The 22,843-nt window shown below is 50.6% G+C and overlaps 1 protein-coding gene across 2 annotated transcripts in view; it reads right to left on the bottom strand.

Annotated features, from left to right (window-relative positions):
• The window catches only part of LOC147114396 (tyrosine-protein kinase ITK/TSK-like), a 200,001-nt gene that overhangs the window by 88,083 nt on the left and 89,075 nt on the right, over window positions 1-22,843 (bottom strand). For both annotated transcript variants that reach the window (XM_085996069.1, XM_085996070.1), the window contains exon 2: window positions 13,172-13,276. In XM_085996069.1, the coding sequence (XP_085852195.1) occupies window positions 13,172-13,276 (105 nt within the window). The remainder of the gene's footprint in view (window positions 1-13,171; window positions 13,277-22,843) is intronic.

Below are 22,843 nucleotides of genomic sequence, written 5' to 3'. Positions count from 1 at the left end.
AAGCCTTTCCACCATCTACAAGGCACAAGTAAGGAGTGTGATGGAATACTCTCCACTTGCCTGGATGAGTGCAGCTCCAACAACACTCAAGAAGCTCGACACCATCCAGGACAAAGCAGTCCGCTTGATTGGCACCCCATCCACCACCTTAAACATTCACTCCCTCCACCACCGGCGTACCATGGCTGCAGTGTGTACCATCTACAAGATGCACTACAGCAACTCGCCAAGGCTTCTTCAGCAGCACCTCCCAAACCCGTGACCTCTTCCACCTAGAAGGACAAGGGCAGCAGGCGCATGGGAACACCACCACCTCCAAGTTCTCCTCCAAGTCACACACCACCCTGACTTGGAAATATATCGGCCGTTCCTTCATCGTCGCTGGGTCAAAATCCTGGAACTCCCTCCCTAACAGCGCTGTGGGAGTACCTTCACTACACGGACTGCAGCGATTCAAGAAGGTGGCTCACCACCACCTTCTCAAGGGCAAATAGGGATGGGCAATAAATGCTGGCTTTGCCAGCGACGCCCACATCCCATAAACGATTAAAAAAAGTTCGGAAACTACACAATGAATTGGACAAAATACATAACAAGAAGAACAATGGCAGATGGAATTGAATGCAGACAATTAAGTACTACAGATAATTTGTTAATGGTGAGAGACAAGGAACTGTGGAGGAACAAAGGGAGTTGGAGGTCCATGTACACAAATCACTAAAAGCTAGTGCACGGGTACAAAAAACAATCAGAAAGGCTGCTGGAATGTTGACTTGAATCACAAGAGGTCTGGAATACAAAGGGTGGAAGTCATGCTTCAGTTATATAGAGCTCTGGTTAGGCCACATTTAGACACTGCGTTCAGTTCTGGGAACCGCACCCCATGAAGGATATCTCGGCCTTGGAGGGGGAACAGCGCAGATTCACCAGAATGATACCGGGGCTAAAAGGGTTAAATTATAAGGACAGGTTCCACAGACTGGGCCTGTGTTCCTTCTGGTTTAGAAGATTAAGGGGGTGACCTAATTGAGGTGTTTCAGATGATTGAAGGAGTTGATAGAGAGAAACTATTTCCTCTGGTGGGGGGGGGGGGCGGTCCAGAACAAGGGGGCAGAACCTTAAAATTAGAGCCAGGCCGTTCAGGGGTGATGTCAGGAAGCACTTCTTCACACAAAGGGTGGTGGAAATCTGGAACTCTCTCCCCCAAAAAGCTGTTGAGGCTGGGGGTCAATGAAAATTTCAATAGATTTTTGTTGGGTAAGGGTTGACGTAAGAAAACTACTAGGCACTGGGTCTAAGCGTTAAACAAAGCTTTAATCAACTATTTTACAACATGGAGGTCTAGTTGTGTCCTTCACTAGTTCCTGTTAAGAATGTCCTGCGCAAGCTGGGCCCGTGCCCGAGTGTTTATACTCTCCCTGGACAGCGCCACTCGCAGGCCGCTCAGTATTATTTCATAAGTCTTTCTTTCATGAATGACTGATTCATGTCAAGGGTATCAAGGGATATGGCTTAAATGGGGTTGAGGCGCGGATCAGTCATGGTGTAACTGAATGGCGGAAACGGCTCGAGGGGCTGAATGGCCCCCTCCTGTTCCTAGAGGAAGGAATAATAGGGAACTCCATGAATGGTGTTGAAGGAGCTGAGGGTGAAGATTGAAAGAGATCCAGGAGTCTGTCAACTCAACACATCCAACCAACATGGGCCAGCAATCAAAAAAGGCAACAGAATGTTGAACTACACAGTCAAAGGACGCTCTGGTCAGGCCGTACCTTGAATGCTGTGTCTATCTCTGGTCACCAAGAAACAAGAGAAACATTCATGTGCCTGGAGGCAGAGACAACCCACGAGGATAATCCCCAGTGTCAGAGGTCCCAGTCATCGGGATAGAATTGGGCTTTCCAGCCTGGTAGAGAGGCGCCTGGGAGCTGGTCATATCGAGGGATATAAGGTAGCTCAGGGTATCGAAAAAGTCAAACCAGAATATTTCTTTAAATGAAGCTGCAGGAATAGAACTTGGAGGGCACAGGTTCGAAGAGTAAAAGGTCATTTTCAGACTGATATCAAGAAATTTTTCACACAGGGTAAATACCCAAAGGAGGAAAAATTGCAGGGCTATGGAGAAAGAGCGGGGGAGTGGGACTAACTGGATTGCTCTTCGAAAGGGCCGGCACAGACTCGATGGGCCGAGTGGCCTCCTCCTGTGCTGTACTATTCTATGATGCTAGGGTGATCAACATGTGGAATAAATTTCCAGACAGACTAATGGAAGCAAAAACCCGGGAATCATTGAAGAAGCAATTGGTTGCTGCAATGGGGCGATGTTAGAATCTATAGATGGATGAACGAAGATAGAAGCATAGAAAAATAGGAGCAGGAGTCGGCCATTCGGCCCTTCGAGCCTGCTCCGCCATTCAATAAGATCATGGCTGATCCTCTATCTCAATACCATATTCCCGCTCTCTCCCCATACCCCTTGATGCCCTTTGTGTCTAGAAATCTATCTATCTCCTTCTTAAATAGATTCAGTGACTTGGCCTCCACAGCCTTCTGTGGTAGAGAATTCCACAGGTTCACCACCCTCTGAGTGAAGAAATTTCTCCTCATCTCAGTCCTAAATGTCCTACCCCGTATCCTGAGACTGTGACCCCTGGTTCTAGAGATGGGTCGTGTGGCCTTTCCTCATCCGTAATTATCTTGTAATCTTGTAAACGTCTGTGGCTCTAACCAGGTCACGATGGGAACAAGGACAAGCTGTGTGTCAGACATGATGCAGTTTTTAAATATAAATATCAGCTTCCTTTCTAGTGAACCTGGTGGAGATATTTGTGGTCACATTTGCAGAACAAATTAGCGGGTAGAAAAGTCTTGCATTTCTACCGCATCTTTCACACCCTCAGGACGTCCCAAAGTGCTGCACATGCAACGCATTACTTACCCAGTATTCACAGCACAGAAACAGGCCATTTGGCCCAACTGGTCCATGCCGGTGTTTATGCTCCACACCAGCCTCCTCCCAGCCCTCTTCACCTCACCCTATCAATATATCCGTCTATCCCTTTCTCCCACATGTGTTCATCCAGCTTCCCCTTAAATGCATCTGTGATATTCGCCTCAACCACTCCCTGCGGCCGCGAGTTCCACATCCTCACCACTCTCTGGGTAAAGAAGTTTCTCCTGAATTCCCCTTTCACAGGCACAGTGCGTTACTGACTGAGTCAAGCTGACCCGTATTGTATCGACTGTCACAGTACAGCGCAGCCTGCATTCCTCCTGGCGTCACAGTACAGCCTGGACTTAAAAGATCCCATGACACTGTGCCAAGATGTGTTCTCCGAGTTTCCTGGCTAACAATATCTGGCCATTACCTCACTGATGTTTGTGGGATCTTGCTGTGCGTAAATTGGCTGCCGCGATTCCTATAACAGTCGTTGTCGTCGTACGTGTCTTCACACTGTTCCCTTTGGGGAACTGTATCAAGTGGTGGAAGGATTTCTGGCCGCGCTAACACTCCTTCCGTGACCGTAACCATCTTCATACCAGCCATTAGAGTGGTTAGTCCTATGGCAGGAGGGTTTTACAGGCTCCCACAACCCATACGAGGGGGGGGGGGGGCCACCCACACCCACCCACGGACGCAAGTATCCCGCTGGATGTCAACCCAGAATTTAGAGCCAGAGCTCCGACTCCACTTGCCGGGACTGTTTGGAGCGGGGTTTGAAACCCGACACATTCTGGCCCAGCGGCGGGGATGCTACCGCTACACCAAAGGCCCACTCCCCTACAACAGTGACTACACTTCAAAAATACTTCCTTGACTGTGAAGCGGTTTGGGACGTCCTGAGGTTGTGAAAGGCGCTATAGCAATGCAAGTATAAAAAACCCTCCACAGCCTTGGCTCTCCATATGTCTGTATCGCCTACCTGCCCTGCAAACACCCCCCTCCCAAATCCACTGGCCTCTTGTGCATCCCCCACGCCCCCCCACCTGCCCCCATCCTTTTGGCCACCACTGGCGGCCGTGCCTTCAGCCTCCTGGGTCCCAGTCTGTGGCGTTCCCTCCCTAAACCCCTCCTCCTCTCCATACCCTTTAAGATCCTCCTTTGAAAGAAAGACTTGCATTTCTCCAGCACCTTTCACCACCACCGGACGTCCCAAAGCTTCACAGCCAATGAAGTACATTTTGAAGTGTAGTCACTGTTGTAATGTAGGAATCACGGCTGCCAATTTGTGCACAGCAAGCTCCCACAAACAGCAATGTGATAATGACCAGATCAGCTGTTTTACTAATGTTGATTGAGGGATAAATATTGTCCCGGACACTGGGGATAATTCCCCTGCTCTTTAAATAGTGCCGCGGGATCTTTCAGATCCACCTGACAGAGCAGACGGGGCCTCGGTTTAACGTCTCATCCAAGAGACAGCACCTCTGACAATGCAGTGCTCCCTCAGCACTGCACCGAAGTGTCAACCTAGATTTTCGTGCTCAAGTCTCTGGAGCGGGACATGAACCCACAACCCTCTGACTCAGACAGGCGAGGGTGCTGCCCACTGAGCCACGGCTGATGCTCGCATTAAGGCTAAAGGGATCAATGGATATGGGGAGAAGGCAGGGACAGGGTACTGAGTTTGGATGATCAGCCATGATCTCATTAAATGGCGGAGCAGGCTCAAGGGGCCGAATGGCCTACTCCTGCTCCTATCTTCTATGAGTGCCGCACTGTCGGAGGGGCAGTACTGAGGGAGCACCGCACTGTCGGAGGGGCAGTACTGAGGGAGCACCGCACTGTCGGAGGGGCAGTACTGAGGGAGCGCTGCACTGTCGGAGGGGCAGTACTGAGGGAGTGCCGCACTGTCGGAGGGGCAGTACTGAGGGAGCGCCGCACTGTCGGAGGGGCAGGACTGAGGGAGTGCTGCACTGTCGGAGAGGCATTACTGAGGGAGCGCTGCACTGTCGGAGGGGCAGTACTGAGGGAGTGCCGCACTGTCGGAGGGGCAGTACTGAGGGAGCGCCGCACTGTCGGAGGGGCAGGACTGAGGGAGTGCTGCACTGTCGGAGAGGCATTACTGAGGGAGCGCAGCACTGTCGGAGGGGCAGGACTGAGGGAGCGCTGCACTGTCGGAGGGGCAGGACTGAGGGAGCGCCGCACTGTCAGGAGCCAGTACTGAGGGAGCGCTGCACTGTCAGAGGGGCAGTACTGAGGGAGCGCTGCACTGTCAGAGGGGCAGTACTGAGGGAGCGCTGCGTTTCTATGTTTCACCCTTTTGGTCACCCCTCTTGGTGTCTCCTTCTTTGGCTCGACTGTTTTTCTAAGTTTGAAGTTAAAGTTAAAGTTAACTACAAATTGTCAGGCTCTGTATTGGCAACAGCACCAGAGGGGAGATGAGAATTTTTTTTTTTAATGCAGCGATGTTTCCCCTCATGATCTCTCCTCGCTCATCCTGTCCATGAGACTCACTTCCTGCTCCCTCGACCCTATTCCCACCAAACTGCTGACCACCCAACTTCCCTTCCTGGCTCCCATGTTAATGGTTCTCTCCTCAGGTACTGTCCCCCTCTCCCTCAAATCTGCCGTCATCACCCCTCTCCTCAAAAAACCAACCCTCGACCCCTCCGTCCTTGCAAACTGCCGCCTCATCTCCAACCTCCCTTTCCTCTCCAAAGTCCTTGAATGTGTTGTCACCTCCCAAATCCATGCCTGTCTTTCCCGCAACTCCATGTTTGAATCCCTCCAATCAGGTTTCTGCCCCTGCCACAGTACCGAAACGGCTCTCATCAAAGTCACAAATGACACCCTTTGTGACTGTGACAAAGGTAAACTATCCCTCCTCTTCCTTCTTGACTTGTCTGCAGCCTTTGACACGGTTGACCACTCCATCCTTCTCCAACATCTCTCCACCATCGTCCAGCTGGGTGGGACTGCACTCGCCTGGTTCCATTCTTATCTATCTAATCGTAGCCAGAGAATCACCTGCAACGGCTTCTCTTCCCACTCCCGCATCGGTACCTCTGGTGTTCCCCAAGGATCTATCCTTGGCCCCTCCTATTTCTCATCTACATGTTGCCCCTTGGTGACATCATCCGAAAACACAGCGTCAGTTTCCACATGTATGATGACAGCACCCAGCTCTACCTCACCACCACTTCTCTCGACCCCTCCACGGTCTCTAAATTGTCAGACTGCTTTTCCGACGTCCAGTTCTGGATGAGCAGAAATTTTCTCCAGCTAAATATTGGGAAGACCAAAGCCATTGTTTTCGGTTCCCGCCACAAACCCCGTTCCCGAGCCACTGACTCCATCCCTCTCCCTAACATCTGTCTGAGGCTGAACCACACTGTTCGCAACCTTGGTGTCATATTTGACCCTGAAATGAGCTTCTGACCACATATCCGCAGCATAACTAAGAGCGCCTATTTCCACCTCCGTAACATCGCCCGACTCCGCCCTCGCCTCAGCTCATCCGCTGCTGAAACCCTCATCCATGCCTTTGTTACCTCGAGACTCGACTATTCCAACGCACTCTTGGCTGGGCTCCCACATTCTACCCTACGTAAACTTGAGATCATCCAACACTCTGCTGCCCCGTGTCCTAACTCGCACCCAGTCCCGTTCACCCATCACCCCCTGTGCTCACTGCCCCGTGTCCTAACTCACACCCAGTCGCGTTCACCCATCACCCCCTGTGCTCACTGTCCCGTGTCCTAACTCACACCCAGTCCCGTTCACCCATCACCCCCTGTGCTCACTGCCCCGTGTCCTAACTCACACCGAGTCCCGTTCACCCATCACCCCCTGTGCTCACTGCCCCATGTCCTAACTCACACCCAGTCCCGTTCACCCATCACCCCCTGTGCTCACTGCCCCGTGTCCTAACTCACACCCAGTCCCGTTCACCCATCACCCCCTGTGCTCACTGCCCCGTGTCCTAACTCACACCCAGTCCCGTTCACCCATCACCCCCTGTGCTCACTGCCCCGTGTCCTAACTCACACCCAGTCCCGTTCACCCATCACCCCTGTGCTCACTGCCCCGTGTCCTAACTCACACCCAGTCCCGTTCACCCATCACCCCCTGTGCTCACTGCCCCGTGTCCTAACTCGCACCCAGTCCCGTTCACCCATCACCCCCTGTGCTCACTGCCCCGTGTCCTAACTCACACCCAGTCCCGTTCACCCATCACCCTCTGTGCTCACTGCCCCGTGTCCTAACTCACACCGAGTCCCGTTCACCCATCACCCCCTGTGCTCACTGCCCCGTGTCCTAACTCGCACCCAGTCCCGTTCACCCATCACCCCCTGTGCTCACTGCCCTGTGTCCTAACTCACACCCAGTCCCGTTCACCCATCACCCCGTGCTCACTGCCCCGTGTCCTAACTCACACCCAGTCCCGTTCACCCATCACCCCCTGTGCTCACTGCCCCGTGTCCTAACTCACACCCAGTCCCGTTCACCCATCACCCCCTGTGCTCACTGCCCCGTGTCCTAACTCGCACCCAGTCCCGTTCACCCATCACCCCCTGTGCTCACTGCCCCGTGTCCTAACTCGCACCCAGTCCCGTTCAACCATCACCCCCTGTGCTCACTGCCCCGTGTCCTAACTCACACCCAGTCCCGTTCACCCATCACCCCCTGTGCTCACTGCCCCGTGTCCTAACTCACACCCAGTCCCGTTCACCCATCACCCCCTGTGCTCACTGCCCCGTGTCCTAACTCACACCCAGTCCCGTTCACCCATCACCCCCTGTGCTCACTGCCCCGTGTCCTAACTCACACCCAGTCCCGTTCACCCATCACCCCCTGTGCTCACTGCCCCGTGTCCAACTCACACCCAGTCCCGTTCACCCATCACCCCCTGTGCTCACTGCCCCGTGTCCAACTCACACCCAGTCCCGTTCACCCATCACCCCCTGTGCTCGCTGACCTACATTGGCTCCTGGTCTGACAACACCTCGATTTCAAAATTCTCATCCTTGTTTTCAAATCCCTCCATGGCCTCACCCTCCCTATCTCTGTAACCTCCTCCAGCCCCCCACCCCCCCGAGATCTCTGCGCTCCTCTAATTCTGGCCTCTTGAGTATCCCCTGATTATAACCACTCCACCATTGGCGGCCGTGCCTTCAGCTGCCTGGGCCCTAAGTTTTGGAATTCCCTCCCTAAACCTCTCCGCCTCTCTCTCCTCCTTCAAGACTCTCCTTAAAACCTATCGCTTTGACCAAGCTTTCGGTCACCTGCCCTAATTTCTCCGTATGTGGCTCGCTGTCTTATTACACACCTGTGCAGCGCCTTGCGACGTTTTACTATGTTAAAGACGCTATATAAATATATAAGTTGTTGTAGAGTTGTTGTGATCTGGAACGCGCCGCCTGAAAGGGCGGTGGAAGCAGATTCAATAGTAACTTTCAAAAGGGAATTGAATAAATACTTGATGGGAAATAATGTGCAGGGCTGTGGGGAAAGAGCAGGGGAGTGGGATTAATTGGAGAGCTCTTTCAAAGAGCCGGCACAGGCACGATGGGCCGAATGGCCTCCTCCTGGGCTGCAACATTCTACGATTCTGTGAAATGCAAGTTATTGGAGTTACTGAGAAGCAACAGGAACCAGGCAGAGCGTGCATGAGAATCAGACAGGCAGCAGAGGCATGAGCGAGTGCTTCAGGGGTTGCTGCGCATCACATAGGGAGCAAAGAGAAAGGTCATTACAGGCTGAACGTCCCAAATCCGGAGTTCCGGAATCTGGACTCCGGGACGATTGGTGGCAGGGGTCCGGAATCCGTAAAATGTTCCGGAATCTGGACACCCTGAGGGAGGCTTACCAAAAACCGAAACCTGGGCCCCGGCATTTCTGGACTCGGCATGTGTTTCTGATGTCCGAAGTTCGGAACCATCGCAACCTGGGCTCGGGCATTTCCGGACTTCGGACATCAAAAACACGTACCGAGTCCGGAAAAACCTGAAAACCGGCTCGGCCTCAGTCCCGAGGTTACCGGATTCGGGACGTTCTACCTGTACTTTAATTATCATAGCAAAATACTGCGGATGCTGGAAATCTGAAATAACAACACAAAATGCTGGAAACACTCAGCAGGTCAGGCAGCGTCTGCGGAGAGAGAAACCGAGTCAACATTTCGAGTCGGGACCCTTTGTCGAAACGTTGACTCGGTTTCTCTCTCCTCGATGCTGCCTGACCTGCTGAGTGTTTCCAGCATGTTCTGTTGTTGCTTTCATTATCATGTCTGGTTAACCCAGGGGTCACAGTCTAAGGATAAGGGGTAAGCCATTTAGGACTGAGATGAGGAGGAATTTCTTCACCCAGAGAGTGGTGAACCTGTGGAATTCTCTACCACAGAAGGCAGTTGAGGCCAATTCATTAAATATATTCAAGAAGGAGTTGGATATATTTCTTAAGGCTAAAGGGATCAAGGGATATGGAGAGAAGGCAGGGACAGGGTACTGAATTGGGATGATCAGCCATGATCTCATTGAATGGCGGAGCAGGCTCGAGGGGCCGAATGGCCTACTCCTGCTCCTATCTTCTATGTTTCTATGTTTAGTGGTGAAGAGGTGAAAAGGAACACCAAACCGGAACATCACAAGGCACTGAATGAGGAACAGGAAGCAAAATGTCTCCTTCTCTGGCCCGACACCCATTTCTTTCTTCTGATGTCTCGGTGAAGAGCCTCGGGCGGTTTCTTATGTTCCGGGTGCTAAATAAATGCAAGCTTTATCTTGTGTCTCTTATTGGTGCTGGGGTAGTTTTCCTTTCACAGTTTAATGTGAAATTTACACACAAGCCTTTACGCTGACACAGAATCAAAGAGTTGGCAGCACGGAAGGAGGCCGTTGGGCCCGACTCCTCCCTGTCAGTGCTAGCTCTTCAAATGGAGCCTCGACTCTCTCCGCCTATTTCCCTTTCCCTTTTATCCTTTTACATTCTTCCTTTTCAAATCCTTATCCAATCAAAATGGTATTGGCTGTGGAGATAAAAAAAAGAACTTTGCGGAAAACACAACAGCCATCTTGCGCACAGCAAGCTCCCACAAACAGCAATGTGATAAATGTCCAGAAAATCTGTTTTTGTGATGTTGATTGAGGGATAAATATTGGCGAGGACACCGAGGAGAACTCCCCCTGCTCTTCTTCGAAATAGTGGCCGTATAATCTTTTACATCCACCTGAGAGGACAGAAGAGGCCTCGGTTTAACATCTCATCTGAAAATTAGCACCTCCGACAGTGCGGCGCTCCCTCAGTACTGCCCCTCCGACAGTGCGGCGCTCCCTCAGTACTGCCCCTCCGACAGTGCGGCGCTCCCTCAGTACTGCCCCTCTGACAGTGCGGCGCTCCCTCAGTACTGCCCCTCCGACAGTGCGGCACTCCCTCAGTACTGCCCCTCCGACAGTGCGGTACTCCCTCAGTACTGCCCCTCCGACAGTGCGGCGCTCCCTCAGTACTGCCCCTCCGACAGTGCGGCGCTCCCTCAGTACTGCCCCTCTGACAGTGCGGCGCTCCCTCAGTACTGCCCCTCCAACAGTGCGGCACTCCCTCAGTACTGCCCCTCCGACAGTGCGGCGCTCCCTCAGTACTGCCCCTCCGACAGTGCGGCACTCCCTCAGCACTGCCCCTCCGACAGTGCAGCGCTCCCTCAGTACTGTCCCTCCGACAATGCGGCACTCCCTCAGCACTGCCCCTCCGACAGTGCAGCACTCCCTCAGTACTGACCCTCCGACAGTGCGGCGTTCCCTCAGTACTGTCCCTCTGACAGTGCGGCGCTCCCTCAGTACTGCCCCTCCGACAGTGCGCCGCTCCCTCAGTACTGCCCCTCCGACAGTGCGGCACTCCCTCAGTACTGCCCCTCCGACAGTGCGGCGCTCCCTCAGTACTGCCCCTCCGACAGTGCGGCACTCCCTCAGCACTGCCCCTCCGACAGTGCAGCGCTCCCTCAGTACTGCCCCTCCGACAGTGCGGCACTCCCTCAGCACTGCCCCTCCGACAGTGCAGCACTCCCTCAGTACTGACCCTCCGACAGTGCGGCGTTCCCGCAGTACTGTCCCTCTGACAGTGCGGCGCTCCCTTAGTACTGCCCCTCCGACAGTGCAGCACTCCCTCAGTACTGCCCCCTGACAGTGCAGCGCTCCCTCAGTACCGCCTTCCGACAGTGCTGCGCTCCCTCAGTACCGCCCTTCCGACAGTGCAGCGCTCCCTCAGTACTGCCCCTCTGACAGTGTGGCGCTCCCTCAGTACTGCCCCTCCGACAGTGTAGCGCCCCCTCAGTACTGCACTGGGAGTGTCTGCCTAGATTATGCACTCAAATCCGTTGAGTGGGACTTGAACCCACGACCTTCTGACTGAGAGACGAGAGTGCTGCCCACCGAGCCATGGCTGACACAGCAGGGCAGTGGGACTGATTGGTTCACTATCGCCAGCTCGGTCCAAGACTCAGTGCGCCTCAGTCGGGCCGGCAGTGAGCATCCCAGTGATGTCATTGGAATGTGACTTTGCCATTTAAATTAGGACCCCGCTCCTCTGTGATACATGGCCTTCTCGTGCCCGGTGGGAGGGTGGGAAACCTGTGCCGACCCCACGTCTCCCCGTTCCCGCAGCATCTTACCCCCCTCCGCCTGTACCATTCCCACTGGCCTTGGGGCGGTGGGGGTTGGGGTGGCGAGGGCGGTAAAATCAGCCCTGTAAGAATATAAGCAATAGGAGCAGGAGTCGGCCATTCGGCCCCTTGAGCCTGCTCCGTCATTCAATAAGATCATGGCTGATCTTCGACCTCAACTCCACTTTCCCGCCCGATCTCCATATCCCTCGATTCCCCTAGAGTCCAAAAATCTATCGATCTCAGCCTTGAATATACTCAACGACTGAGCCTCCACAGCCCTCTGGGGTCGAGAATTCCAAAGATTCACCTCCCTCTGAGTGAAGAAATTCCTCCTCATTTCAGTCCTAAATGGCCGACCCCTTATCCTGAGACTGTGACCCCTGGTTCTAGACTCTCCAGCCAGGGGGAAACAACCTCTCGGCATCGACCCTGTCAATCCCCCTCAGAATCTTGTATGTTTCAATGAGATCACCTCTCATTCTTCTAAACTCCAGAGAGTATCGGCCCAATCTACTCGATCTCTCCTCATAGGACAACCCTCTCATCCCAGGAATCAATCTCGTGAACCTCTGAGATTTAAGGTAGTTACTGAAGAGCTGCTTGTATCAGAAACTCCCTCGGAGGATGAGTTAAAACCAAAGCGTAATTGAGGGTGAATCGGACTGTGAAGCAGTTCAGTTAAAGTCACTCCTCAGTCACCCCCAGCACCCCTTCGCCTTCTCCTGGCACCTTCCCATGCAAGCGCAGGAGATGTAACACATGCCCTTTTACCTCCTCCCTTCCCACTGTCCAGGGCCCCAAACACCCCTTCCAGGTGAAACAGCGATTTACTTGTACTTCTTGCAATCTAGTATACTGTATTCGCTGCTCACGATGTGGTCTCCTCTACATTGGGGAGACCAAACGCAGATTGGGTGACCGCTTTGCGGAACACCTCCGTTCAGTCCGTAAGGGTGACCCCGAGCTTCCGGTCGCCTGTCATTTTAATTCACCGCCCCATTCCCACTCAGACCTCACTGTCCTCGGCCTCTTGCATTGTTCCACGGAAACCCAGTGTAAACTCGAGGAACAGCACCTCATCTTCCGATTAGGCACTTTACAGCCTTCCGGACTCAATATCGAGTTCAACAATTTCACATCATAACCTCGGCCCCTATTACATTTTTATATATTTTTTATCCACACCTTTGTTTTGTGCCCTTCCCCCTTTCCCTCTCTCTCCCACATGGCAGCTGTCTCTCATTCTGCCAGCGCATTTCACACCTAATCTAGAGCCGTCTTTTGTCTCCACTAGTCCGACCACCATCTCGTCTGGTTTTGAATACCTCTTAATGTCTCGTCACTTCTCTCTTGTTCTTTCATCCCCATTTCCCAGCCCCCAAACTGGCCTTTTAATCGGTTTCATTTCCTGTGTTTTTTCAGTCCTGACGAAGGGTTTCGACCTGAAACGTTGACTCTAATTTCTCTCTCCACGGATGTTGCCTGGCCTGCTGAGTTTTTCCAGCATTTTCTGTTGTTATTTCAGTTAAAGTTATTCAAGTGCATCACCACGGGGCGAAGTGGCACCTTACCTGGAACGGGTACTTGTAGCTACAAGGGAAGCTGATGTCACTCAGCACAATCTCCACACACTTGATCTTGGAGATGTCGATCGATCCTTTCATGTTGAGTTTTTTCTGCAAGACACAGAAGTCGCACATTTAATCATTTAGCCTTGTCAACAAGGAGAAAGCGTGAGACCGAGGTGACAAGCGGGGTTCAGTGGGTAGCACTCTCGCCTCAGAGAAAGAAAGACATGCATTTCTATAGCACCTTTCACGACCACCGGACGTCCCAAAGTGCTTCACAGCCAATGAAGTGCTTTTGAAGTGTAGCCACTGTTGTAATGTAGGAAACGCAGCAGCCAATTTGCGCACAGCAAGTTCCCACAAACAGCAATGTGATATTGACCAGATAATCTGTTTTAGTGATATTGATTGAGGGATAAATATTGGCCCCAGGACACCGGGGAGAACTCCCCCGGTCTTCTTCAAAATAGTGGCCGTGGGATCTTTTACGTCCACCTGAGAGAGCAGACGGGGCCTCGGGTTAACGTCTCATACGAATGACGGAAGTCAAGTCAGAAGGTCTTGGGTTCAAGCTCCACTCAGTGTCACACTGAGGGAGTGCTGCACTGTCAGAGGTGCTGCACTGTCAGAGGTGCTGCACTGTCAGAGGTGCTGCCAAATAGGCCTCAGCTGGAGTATTGTGGCCAATTCTGGGCACCGCACTTTAAGAAGGATGTCAAGGTCTTGGAGGAGGTGCAGAGGAGACTCACTAGAATGGTACCCGGGATGAAGGAACATAGGAACAGGAGGAGGCCATTCAGCCCCTTGATCCAGTTCCACCATTCAATAAGATCTGTACCCTAAATCCATCCACCCGCCTTGGCTCCACATCCTTTAATACCCTTGTCTAGCAACATAGAAACATCGAAGATAGGAGCAGGAGTAGGCCATTCGGCCCCTCGAGCCTGCTCCGCCATTCAATGAGATCATGGCTGATCATCCAAATTCAGTACCCTGTCCCTGCCTTCTCCCCATATCCCTTGATCCCTTTAGCCTTAAGAAATATATCCAACTCCTTCTTGAATATATTTAATGAACTGACCTCCACCGCCTTCTGTGGCAGAGAATTCCAAAGGTTCACCACTCTCTGGGTGAAGAAATTCCTCCTCATCTCAGTCCTAAATGGCTTACCCCTTATCCTTAGACTGTGACCCCTGGTTCTGGACTCCCTGGCCATCGGAAACATCCTTCCTGCATCTAGTCTGTCCAGGCCTGACAAAATTTTATAGGTTTCGATGAGATCCCCTCTCAATCTTCTAAACTCCAGTGAGTATAAGCCCAATCGACACAATCTCTCCTCATACGTCATTCCTGCCATCCCAGGTATCAGCCTGGTGAATCTTCGCTGCACTCCCTCCATGGCAAGAATGTCCTTCCTCACATAAGGTGACCAAAACTGCACACAATACTCAAGGTGCGGTCTCACCAAGGCCCTGTACAATTGCAGCAAGGCATCCTTGTTCCTGTACTTGAACCCTCTTGCTACGAAGGCCAACATACCATTTGCCTTCTTAACCACCTGCTGCACCTGCATGCTTACCTTCAGCGGCTGGTGCACAAGAACACCCAGGTCTCTTTGCACTTCCCCTTCTCCCAATCTATTGCCATTCAAATAATAACCTGCCTTCCTGATTTTGCCACCAAAGTGGATAACTTCACATTTATCCACATTATAGTGCATTTGCCATGTTTCTGCCCAATCACCCAACCTGTCCAAATCGTACTGGAGTTTCACGACATCCTCCTCACAGCATACCCTCCCACCCAGCTTTGTGTCATCTGCAAATTTGGAGATATTACATCTAATTCCCTCGTCCAGATCATTAATATATATTGTGAACAGCTGGGGTCCTAGGACCGATCCCTGCGGTACCCCACTAGTCACTGCCTGCCACTCGGAGAACAACCCGTTTATTCCAACTCCTTGCTTTCTATCCGCCAACCAGTTCTCTATCCAAGTCAATACCTTGCCCCCAATCCCATGTGCCTTAATTTTGCACGCTAATCTCTTATGTGGGACCTTATTGAATGCCTTCTGAAAGTCCAAATACACCACATCCACTGGTTCTCCCTTATCTATTTTACCAGTTACATCCTCAAAAAATTCCAGTAGATTAGTCGAGCACGATTTACCTTTTGTAAATTCATGTTGACTTTGTCCGATCCTGTCACTGCTTTCCAAGTGCTCTGCTATTACATCTTTTATAATGGACTCTAGCATTTTCCCCACTACCGATGTCAGGCTTACCGGTCTCTAATTCCCCACTTTTTCTCTACCACCTTTTTTGAATAGTGGGGTAACATTAGCTACCCTCCAATCCATGGGGACTGTTCCAGAGTCTATCGAGTCCTGGAAGATCAAAAATCTATTGATCCCAGATTTGAAATTATGAGTTGAGCTCGCATCGACTGCTCTTTGTGGGAGCGAGTTCCACACTTCCACCACCCTTTGTGTGAAGAAGTGTTTCCTAACTTCTCTCCTGAATGGCCGGGCTCTGATTTTAAGGTTCTGTCCCCTTGTCCTAGACTCCCCCACCAGCGGAAATAGTTTCTCTGTCTACCCTTTCAATTCCTTTCAAAATCCTAAAATCCTCAATCAAATCACCCCTTAACCCTCTATATTCCAGGGAATACAGCCTAGTTTATGCAATCTCTCCTCATAATCTAACCCTTGAAGCCCTGGTATCAGTCTGGTGAATGTGCGCTGCACTCCCTCCAAGGCCAATATATCCTTTCTAAGCGGCAGTGCCCAGAACTGTACACAGTGCTCCAGGTGTGGTCTAACCAGGGCTTTGTGTAGCTGAAAAACTTCCTCCCTTTATATTCTAGTCCTCCACTTATAAAGACTAACATTTCATTAGCCTTTTTGATTATTATTTGTACTGACTACTACCGTTTAGTGATCTGTGTATATCTCTTTGGACCTCCACTGTTCCTAGCTTTTCATCATTGAAATAATACTCAGATCTCTCCTTTTTTGGTCCAAAATGGATGACCTCACAGTTACCTGCGTTTAAATCCATCTGCCACAGTTTCGCCCACTCACTGAATCTATCTACGGCTCTTTGTAATTTTATGCTCCCGTCTATACTACTTATATCCCACCAATCTTTGTGTCATCGGCAAACTTGGATATACGTGTGTTATCTAAGTCATTAATAAATATAATGAATAGTTGAGGCCCCAGCACAGACCCTTGTGGGACACCACCAGTCGCTGTCTTCCAGTTCGAGTGCACGCCCATTATCCCTACTCCCTGTCCTCTACCGCCGAACCAATCTCCTAATCTGGTCAATAACGTGCCTTCAATTCCACAAACTTTAATTTTAGCTAACAATCTCTTATGTGGAACCTTATCGAATGCCTTCTGGAAGTCCATGTAAATTACATAAGAACATAAGAAATAGGAGCAGGAATAGGCCACTTGGCCCCTCGAGCCTGCTCCGCCATTCAATAAGATCATGGCTGATCTTGGGCTCAAAGCCACTTCCCCGCCCGCTCCCCATAGCCCTTCACTCCCTTACCTTGCAAAAATGTGTCTATCTCCACTTTAAATGTATTTAATGACCCAGCCTCCACAGCTCTCTGTGGCAGAGAATTCCACAGATTTACGACCCTCTGAGAGAAGAAATTCCTCCTCGTCTCAGTTCTAAAAGGGCGACCCTTTATTCAGAGACTGTGCCCCCGAGTTCTAGATTTCCCCACGAGGGGAAACATCCTCTCTGCATCGACCCTGTCGAGCCCCCTCAGTATCTTATATGTTTCAATAAGGTCACCTCTCATTCTTCTAAACTCCAATGAGTATAGGCCCAGCCTGCTCAACCTTTCCTCATAAGTCAAACCCCTCATCTCTGGAATTAACCTAGTGAATCGTCTCTGAACTGCCTCCAATGCAAGTATATCCTTCCTTAAATAAGGAGACCAAAACTGTACGCAATACTCAAGGTGTGGTCTCACCAATACCCTGTACAGTTGTAGCAGGACTTCCCTGCTTTTATACTCCAACCCCCTTGCAATAAAGGCCAACATTCCATTTGCCTTTTTGATTCCTTGCTGTACCTGCATGCTAACTTTTTGTGTTTCATGCACAAGGACCCCCAGGTCCCTCTGAACTGTAGCATTTTGTAATCTCTCTCCATTTAAATAATAATTTGCTTTTTTATTTTTCCTACCAAAGTGGATAACCTCGCACTTTCCCACATTATACTCCATCTGCCAAATGTTTGCCCACTCACCTAGCCTGTCTATATCCCTTTGCAGATACTTTGAGTCCTCTGCACAACTTGCTTTCCCACCCATCTTTGTATCATCCGCAAACTTGGCAACATTGCACTCGGTCCCTTCATCCAAGTCATTAATGTAGATTGTAAATAGTTGAGGCCCCAGCACCGATCCCTGTGGCACCCCACTAGTTACCGTTTGCCATCCGGAAAATGACCCATTTATCCCGACTCTCTGCTTTCTGTTAGTTAGCCAATTCTCTATCCATGCTAATATATTACCCCCAATTCCATGAGCTCTTATCTTGTGCAGTAACCTTTTATGTGGCACCTTATCGAATGCCTTCTGGAAATCCAAATACACTACATCCACTGCTTCACCCTGGTCCACCCTGCTCGTTACCTCCTCAAAGAACTCCAGCAAGTTTGTTAAACATGATTTCCCTTTCATAAAACCATGCTGACTCTGCTTGACTGCATTATGATTTTCCAAATGCCCTGCTACTGCTTCCTTAATGAAGGACTCCAGCATTTTCCCAATGACAGATGTTAGGCTAACTGGTCTATAGTTTCCAAAATATTTGTTCAGAGTCTCTGCCATTTCCCCGTTCCCCATTATTAATTCCCCAGTCTCATCCTCTAAGGGACCAACGTTTACTTTAGGTACCCTTTTCCTTTTTATATACTTGTAGACGCTCTTACTATCTGTTTTAATGTTTCTTGCCAGTTTACTCTCATAATTCATCTTCTCTCTCTTTATTATTTTTTTAGTCATCCTTTGCTGGTTTTTAAAAATTTCCCAATCCCACCAATCTTGGCAACATTGTATGCCTTCGTTTTCAATTTGATACCATCCTTTACTTCCTTAGTTAGCCACGGATGGTGCTCCCTTCTCTTAAAATCTTTCTTTCTCACTGGAACATATTTTTGTTGAGAGTTATGAAATATCTCCTTAAATGTCCGCCGCTGCATTTCAACTGTCTTACCATTTAATTTATTTTTCCAGTCCACTTTAGCCAGTTCTGCCCTCATGCAGTAATTGCCTTTGTTTAAGATCAGGACACTGGCTTGAGATACAACTTTCCCACCCTCAAACTGAATTTGAAATTCAACCATGCTATGATCACTCTTTCCTAGAGGATCCTTTACTATGAGATGATTTATTAATTCTGTCTCATTACACAGTACCAGATCCAAGACAGCCTGCTCCCTGGTTGGTTCCATTACATACTGTTCTAGGAAACCATCCTGGATGTACTCTATGAACTCCTCCTCAAGGCTACCATGGCAAATTTGATTTGTCCAATCAATATGGAGATTAAAATCACCCATGATTATTACCATACCTTTTTTACAGGCCTCCATTATTTGCAAATTTATACTCTGTCCAACAGCATTGCTACTGTTCGGGGGTCTGTAGACTACGCCCACCAGAGACTTTTTCCCTTTATTATTTTTTATCTCCACCCAAACCAATTCTACATCTTGGTCTTCTGAGCCAATATCACTTCTCACCACTGCACTGATCCCATCCTTTACCAACAAAGCCACCCCACCTCCCTTTCCTTTCTGTCTATCCTTCCGAATTGTCAGATACCCTGGAATATTCAGTTCCCAGCCCAGATCACCTTGCAACCACGTCTCTGTAATGGCGATCAGATCATACCCATTCGTGTCTATTTGTGCCGTCAACTCATCTATCTTGTTACGAATGCTGCGTGCATTCAGATATAGAGCTTTTAACTTTGTCTTTTTACTATTCCTCCTTGTTTTGGCCCCATTTTCTGTTGCACTCTTATTTTTAAACATTCTGTCCCTTCCTGTCACACTCTGGTTATTATTTCCCCCATCTCTAGCCTGCTCTATTGCTTTCTCATTTCTCATTGACTTTTTAAATTCCCACTCACCTGGATCCTCCCCCCCACTATTTAGTTTAAAGCCCTCTCTACAGCCCTAGTTATTCAATTCTCCAGGACTCTAGCCCCAGCATGGTTCAAGTGAAGCCGGTCCAAACAGAACAGCCCCCTCTTATCCCAGTACTGGAGCCAGTGCCCCACAAATCGAAACCCATTTCTCCCACACCAGTCTTTGAGCCACTCGTTCATTTCTCTGATCTTATTTACCCTATGCACATTCGCTCGTGGCTCAGGTAGTAATCCAGAGATTATTACCTTTGTGGTTCTGCTTTTTAATTTAGTCCCTAGCTGCTCATACTCTCTCAGCAGAATCTCTTTCTTTGTCCTACCTATATCATTGGTGCCTACGTGGACCATGACAACTGGATCCTCCCCCTCCCACTCCAAGTTTCTCTCCAGCCCAGAGGAGATGTCCTTAACCCTGGCACCGGGCAGGCAACACAGCCTTCGGGACTCACGCTCTCGGCTGCAGAGGACAGTGTATATCCCCTAACTATTCTATCCCCAATCACAACAACATTTCTTTTTACTCCCCCCACTTGAATGGCTCCCTGTACCACGGTGCTGTGGTCAGATTGCTCATCCTCCCTGCAGTCCCTGCCCTCGTCCACACAGGGAGCAAGAATCTCGTACCTGTTGGACAAGGCCAAGGGCTGAGGCTCCTCCATCACTACCTCCTGGATCCCAATACCTGCCTCGCTTGTAGTCACACCCTCCTGTCCCTGACCATGGGCCAAATTGGATGTAATTACTCTTGTGGGTGTGACTGCCTCCTGGAACTTAGTGTCCAGGTAACGCTCCCCCTCCCTAATGCGTCGCAGTATCTGAAGCTCGGACTCCAGCTCATCAACTCTGAGCTGAAGTTCCTCGAGCCACCAACATTTGCTGCCGATGTGGTCGCCGTGGACCTCAATGGTGTCCACCAGCTCCCACATGCAACAACAACACATTGCCTGGTCTCCCATCTCAATTAATTCATTAATTAGTTTTAAAATTTGGACATTCCTCTGTCTACTACTTTCAGCTAAAATTTCTCTAAGTGCTCAGTCACTCTGTTCTTAATTATAGATTCCAATAACTACCCCACAACAGATGTTAGACTAACTGGTCTGTAATTTCTTGGTTCCTCTCTCTCACCTTCCTTAAATAATGGAGTTACATTTTCCAATCTAAATGGACAATTCCTGAATCGAGAGAGCTTGGGAAGATTAAGGCTAAAGCATCTGCAAGTTCCTCACCACCTTCCTTTAAAACCCTGGGGTGGAAACCATCAGGTCCTGGGGATTTGTCAGTCTTTAGTGCTATTATGTGGGATGCACGGCAACGTAAAGAACCAACAGCTCATCACTGACCCAACAGCAGAGCTCCTCTGGCTTCGACCTCCCTCGGAGATGGCGGACGGGGCTCGACCCAATCCGCGCGGGGCACGGACGATGCGGCCGCCTGCTCCATACATGGAAGAGGAGGGTCGACCCGAAGTGTGACTGGCCATGAGTCCCAGACCCGAAGTGCGACTGTGGCCAGGAGTCCCAGACCCGAAGTGTGACTGTGGCCACGAGTCCCAGACCCGAAGTGCGACTGTGGCCACGAGTCCCAGACCCGAAGTGCGACTGTGGCCACGAGTCCCAAACCCGAAGTGTGACTGTGGCCACGAGTCCCAGACCCGAAGTGTGACTGTGGCCAGGAGTCCCAGACCCGAAGTGTGACTGTGGCCACGAGTCCCAGACCCGAAGTGCGACTGTGGCCACGAGTCCCAGACCCGAAGTGTGACTGTGGCCAGGAGTCCCAGACCCGAAGTGTGACTGTGGCCACAAGTCCCAGACCTGAAGTGTGACTGTGGCCACGAGTCCCAGACCCGAAGTCCGACTGTGGCCACGAGTCCCAGACCCGAAGTGTGACTGTGGCCACGAGTCCCAGACCCGAAGTGCGACTGTGGCCAGGAGTCCCAGACCCGAAGTGCGACAGTGGCCAGGAGTCCCAGACCCGAAGTGCGACAGTGGCCACGAGTCCCAGACCCGAAGTGTGACTGTGGCCACGAGTCCCAGACCCGAAGTGTGACTGTGGCCACGAGTCCCAGACCCGAAGTGTGACTGTGGCCACGAGTCCCAGACCCGAAGTGTGACTGTGGCCACGAGTCCCAGACCCGAAGTGCGACTGTGGCCACGAATCCCAGACCCAAAGTGTGACTGTGGCCACGAGTCCCAGACCCGAAGTGCGACTGTGGCCACGAGTCCCAGACCCGAAGTGCGACTGTGGCCACGAGTCCCAGACCCGAAGTGCGACAGTGGCCACGAATCCCAGACCCAAAGTGTGACAGTGGCCACGAGTCCCAGACCCGAAGTGCGACTGTGGCCACGAGTCCCAGACCCGAAGTGCGACAGTGGCCAGGAGTCCCGGACCATGGAACACATCACATCAACCTGCCCACTGAGATCTGTCGCGGGAGGCACCTCGTTTCTCCACTCGGCATCTCAGGAGGCCGTCGCATGGAGAGCCAGACTAGACGTCACATTAGAAGCTTTGCCCGTCGTACGAAAGCAGTGGTAGTGCCACGATTTTTTCTAATACTGTTTTCTTGCTTACGTTAACTTTAGTGAGTTCCAGTCCTTGATTCATCGTTCGTTTCCCTGGAATGTCAGCTATATTATCCTCTTCCTCTACAGCGAAGACTGACACAGTAATTATTCAACAAGTCTTCCCTTGCGTTATTTTCTTTGGCAATATAACCCACATCTGTTTCTAAAGGGCCCACATTACACTCCACTACCCGTTTTCTTCTAATATAATTTCAAAAACTTTTTTTGTTAATCTTGGTATCCCTCGCAAGCTTCTATTCGTATTCCCTGTTTGCAGCTCTTACTATCTTATTTGTCTTGCTTTGCTGTTCTTTATATCTCTCCCAGTCCCCGGGATTTATCTCTCCCAGTCCCCGGGATTTATCTCTCCCAGTCCCCGGGATTTATCTCTCCCAGTCCCCGGGATTTATCTCTCCCAGTCCCCGGGATTTATCTCTCCCAGTCCCCGGGATTTATGCTATTCTTTGCACTTTTACGAACATAAGAATTAGGAGCAGGAGTCGGCCATTCGGCTCCTCGAGCCTGCTCCGCCATTCAATAAGATCATGACTGATCTTCGACCTCAACTCCACTTTCCTGCACTCTCCCCAAAGCCCCTGATTCCCTTAATATTCAAAAATCTATCGATCTCTGTCTTGAATATACTCAACGACTGAGCCTCCACAGCCCTCTGGGGTAGAGAATTCCAAAGATTCACCACCCTCTGAGTGAAGAAATTTCTCCTCATCTCTTATCCTGAGAGTGTGACCCCTGGTTCTAGACTCCCCAGCCAGGGGGAAACATCCTCCCTGCATCTACCCTGTCAAGCCTTGTAAGAATTTTGTATGTTTCAATGAGATCACCTCTCATTCTTCTAAACTCTAGAGAATATAGGCCTAGTCTACTCAATCTCTCCTCATAGGACAATCCCCCCATCCCAGGAAT

This window comes from Somniosus microcephalus, chromosome 8 (genome assembly GCF_052327205.1).
Source record: "Somniosus microcephalus isolate GS21.2 chromosome 8, FLI_Smic_1.0, whole genome shotgun sequence".
NCBI classification, from domain to species: Eukaryota; Metazoa; Chordata; class Chondrichthyes; order Squaliformes; family Somniosidae; genus Somniosus; species Somniosus microcephalus.
Note: the sequence above shows the minus strand (reverse complement) of the source record. Positions and strands in the feature narration are given on the sequence as shown.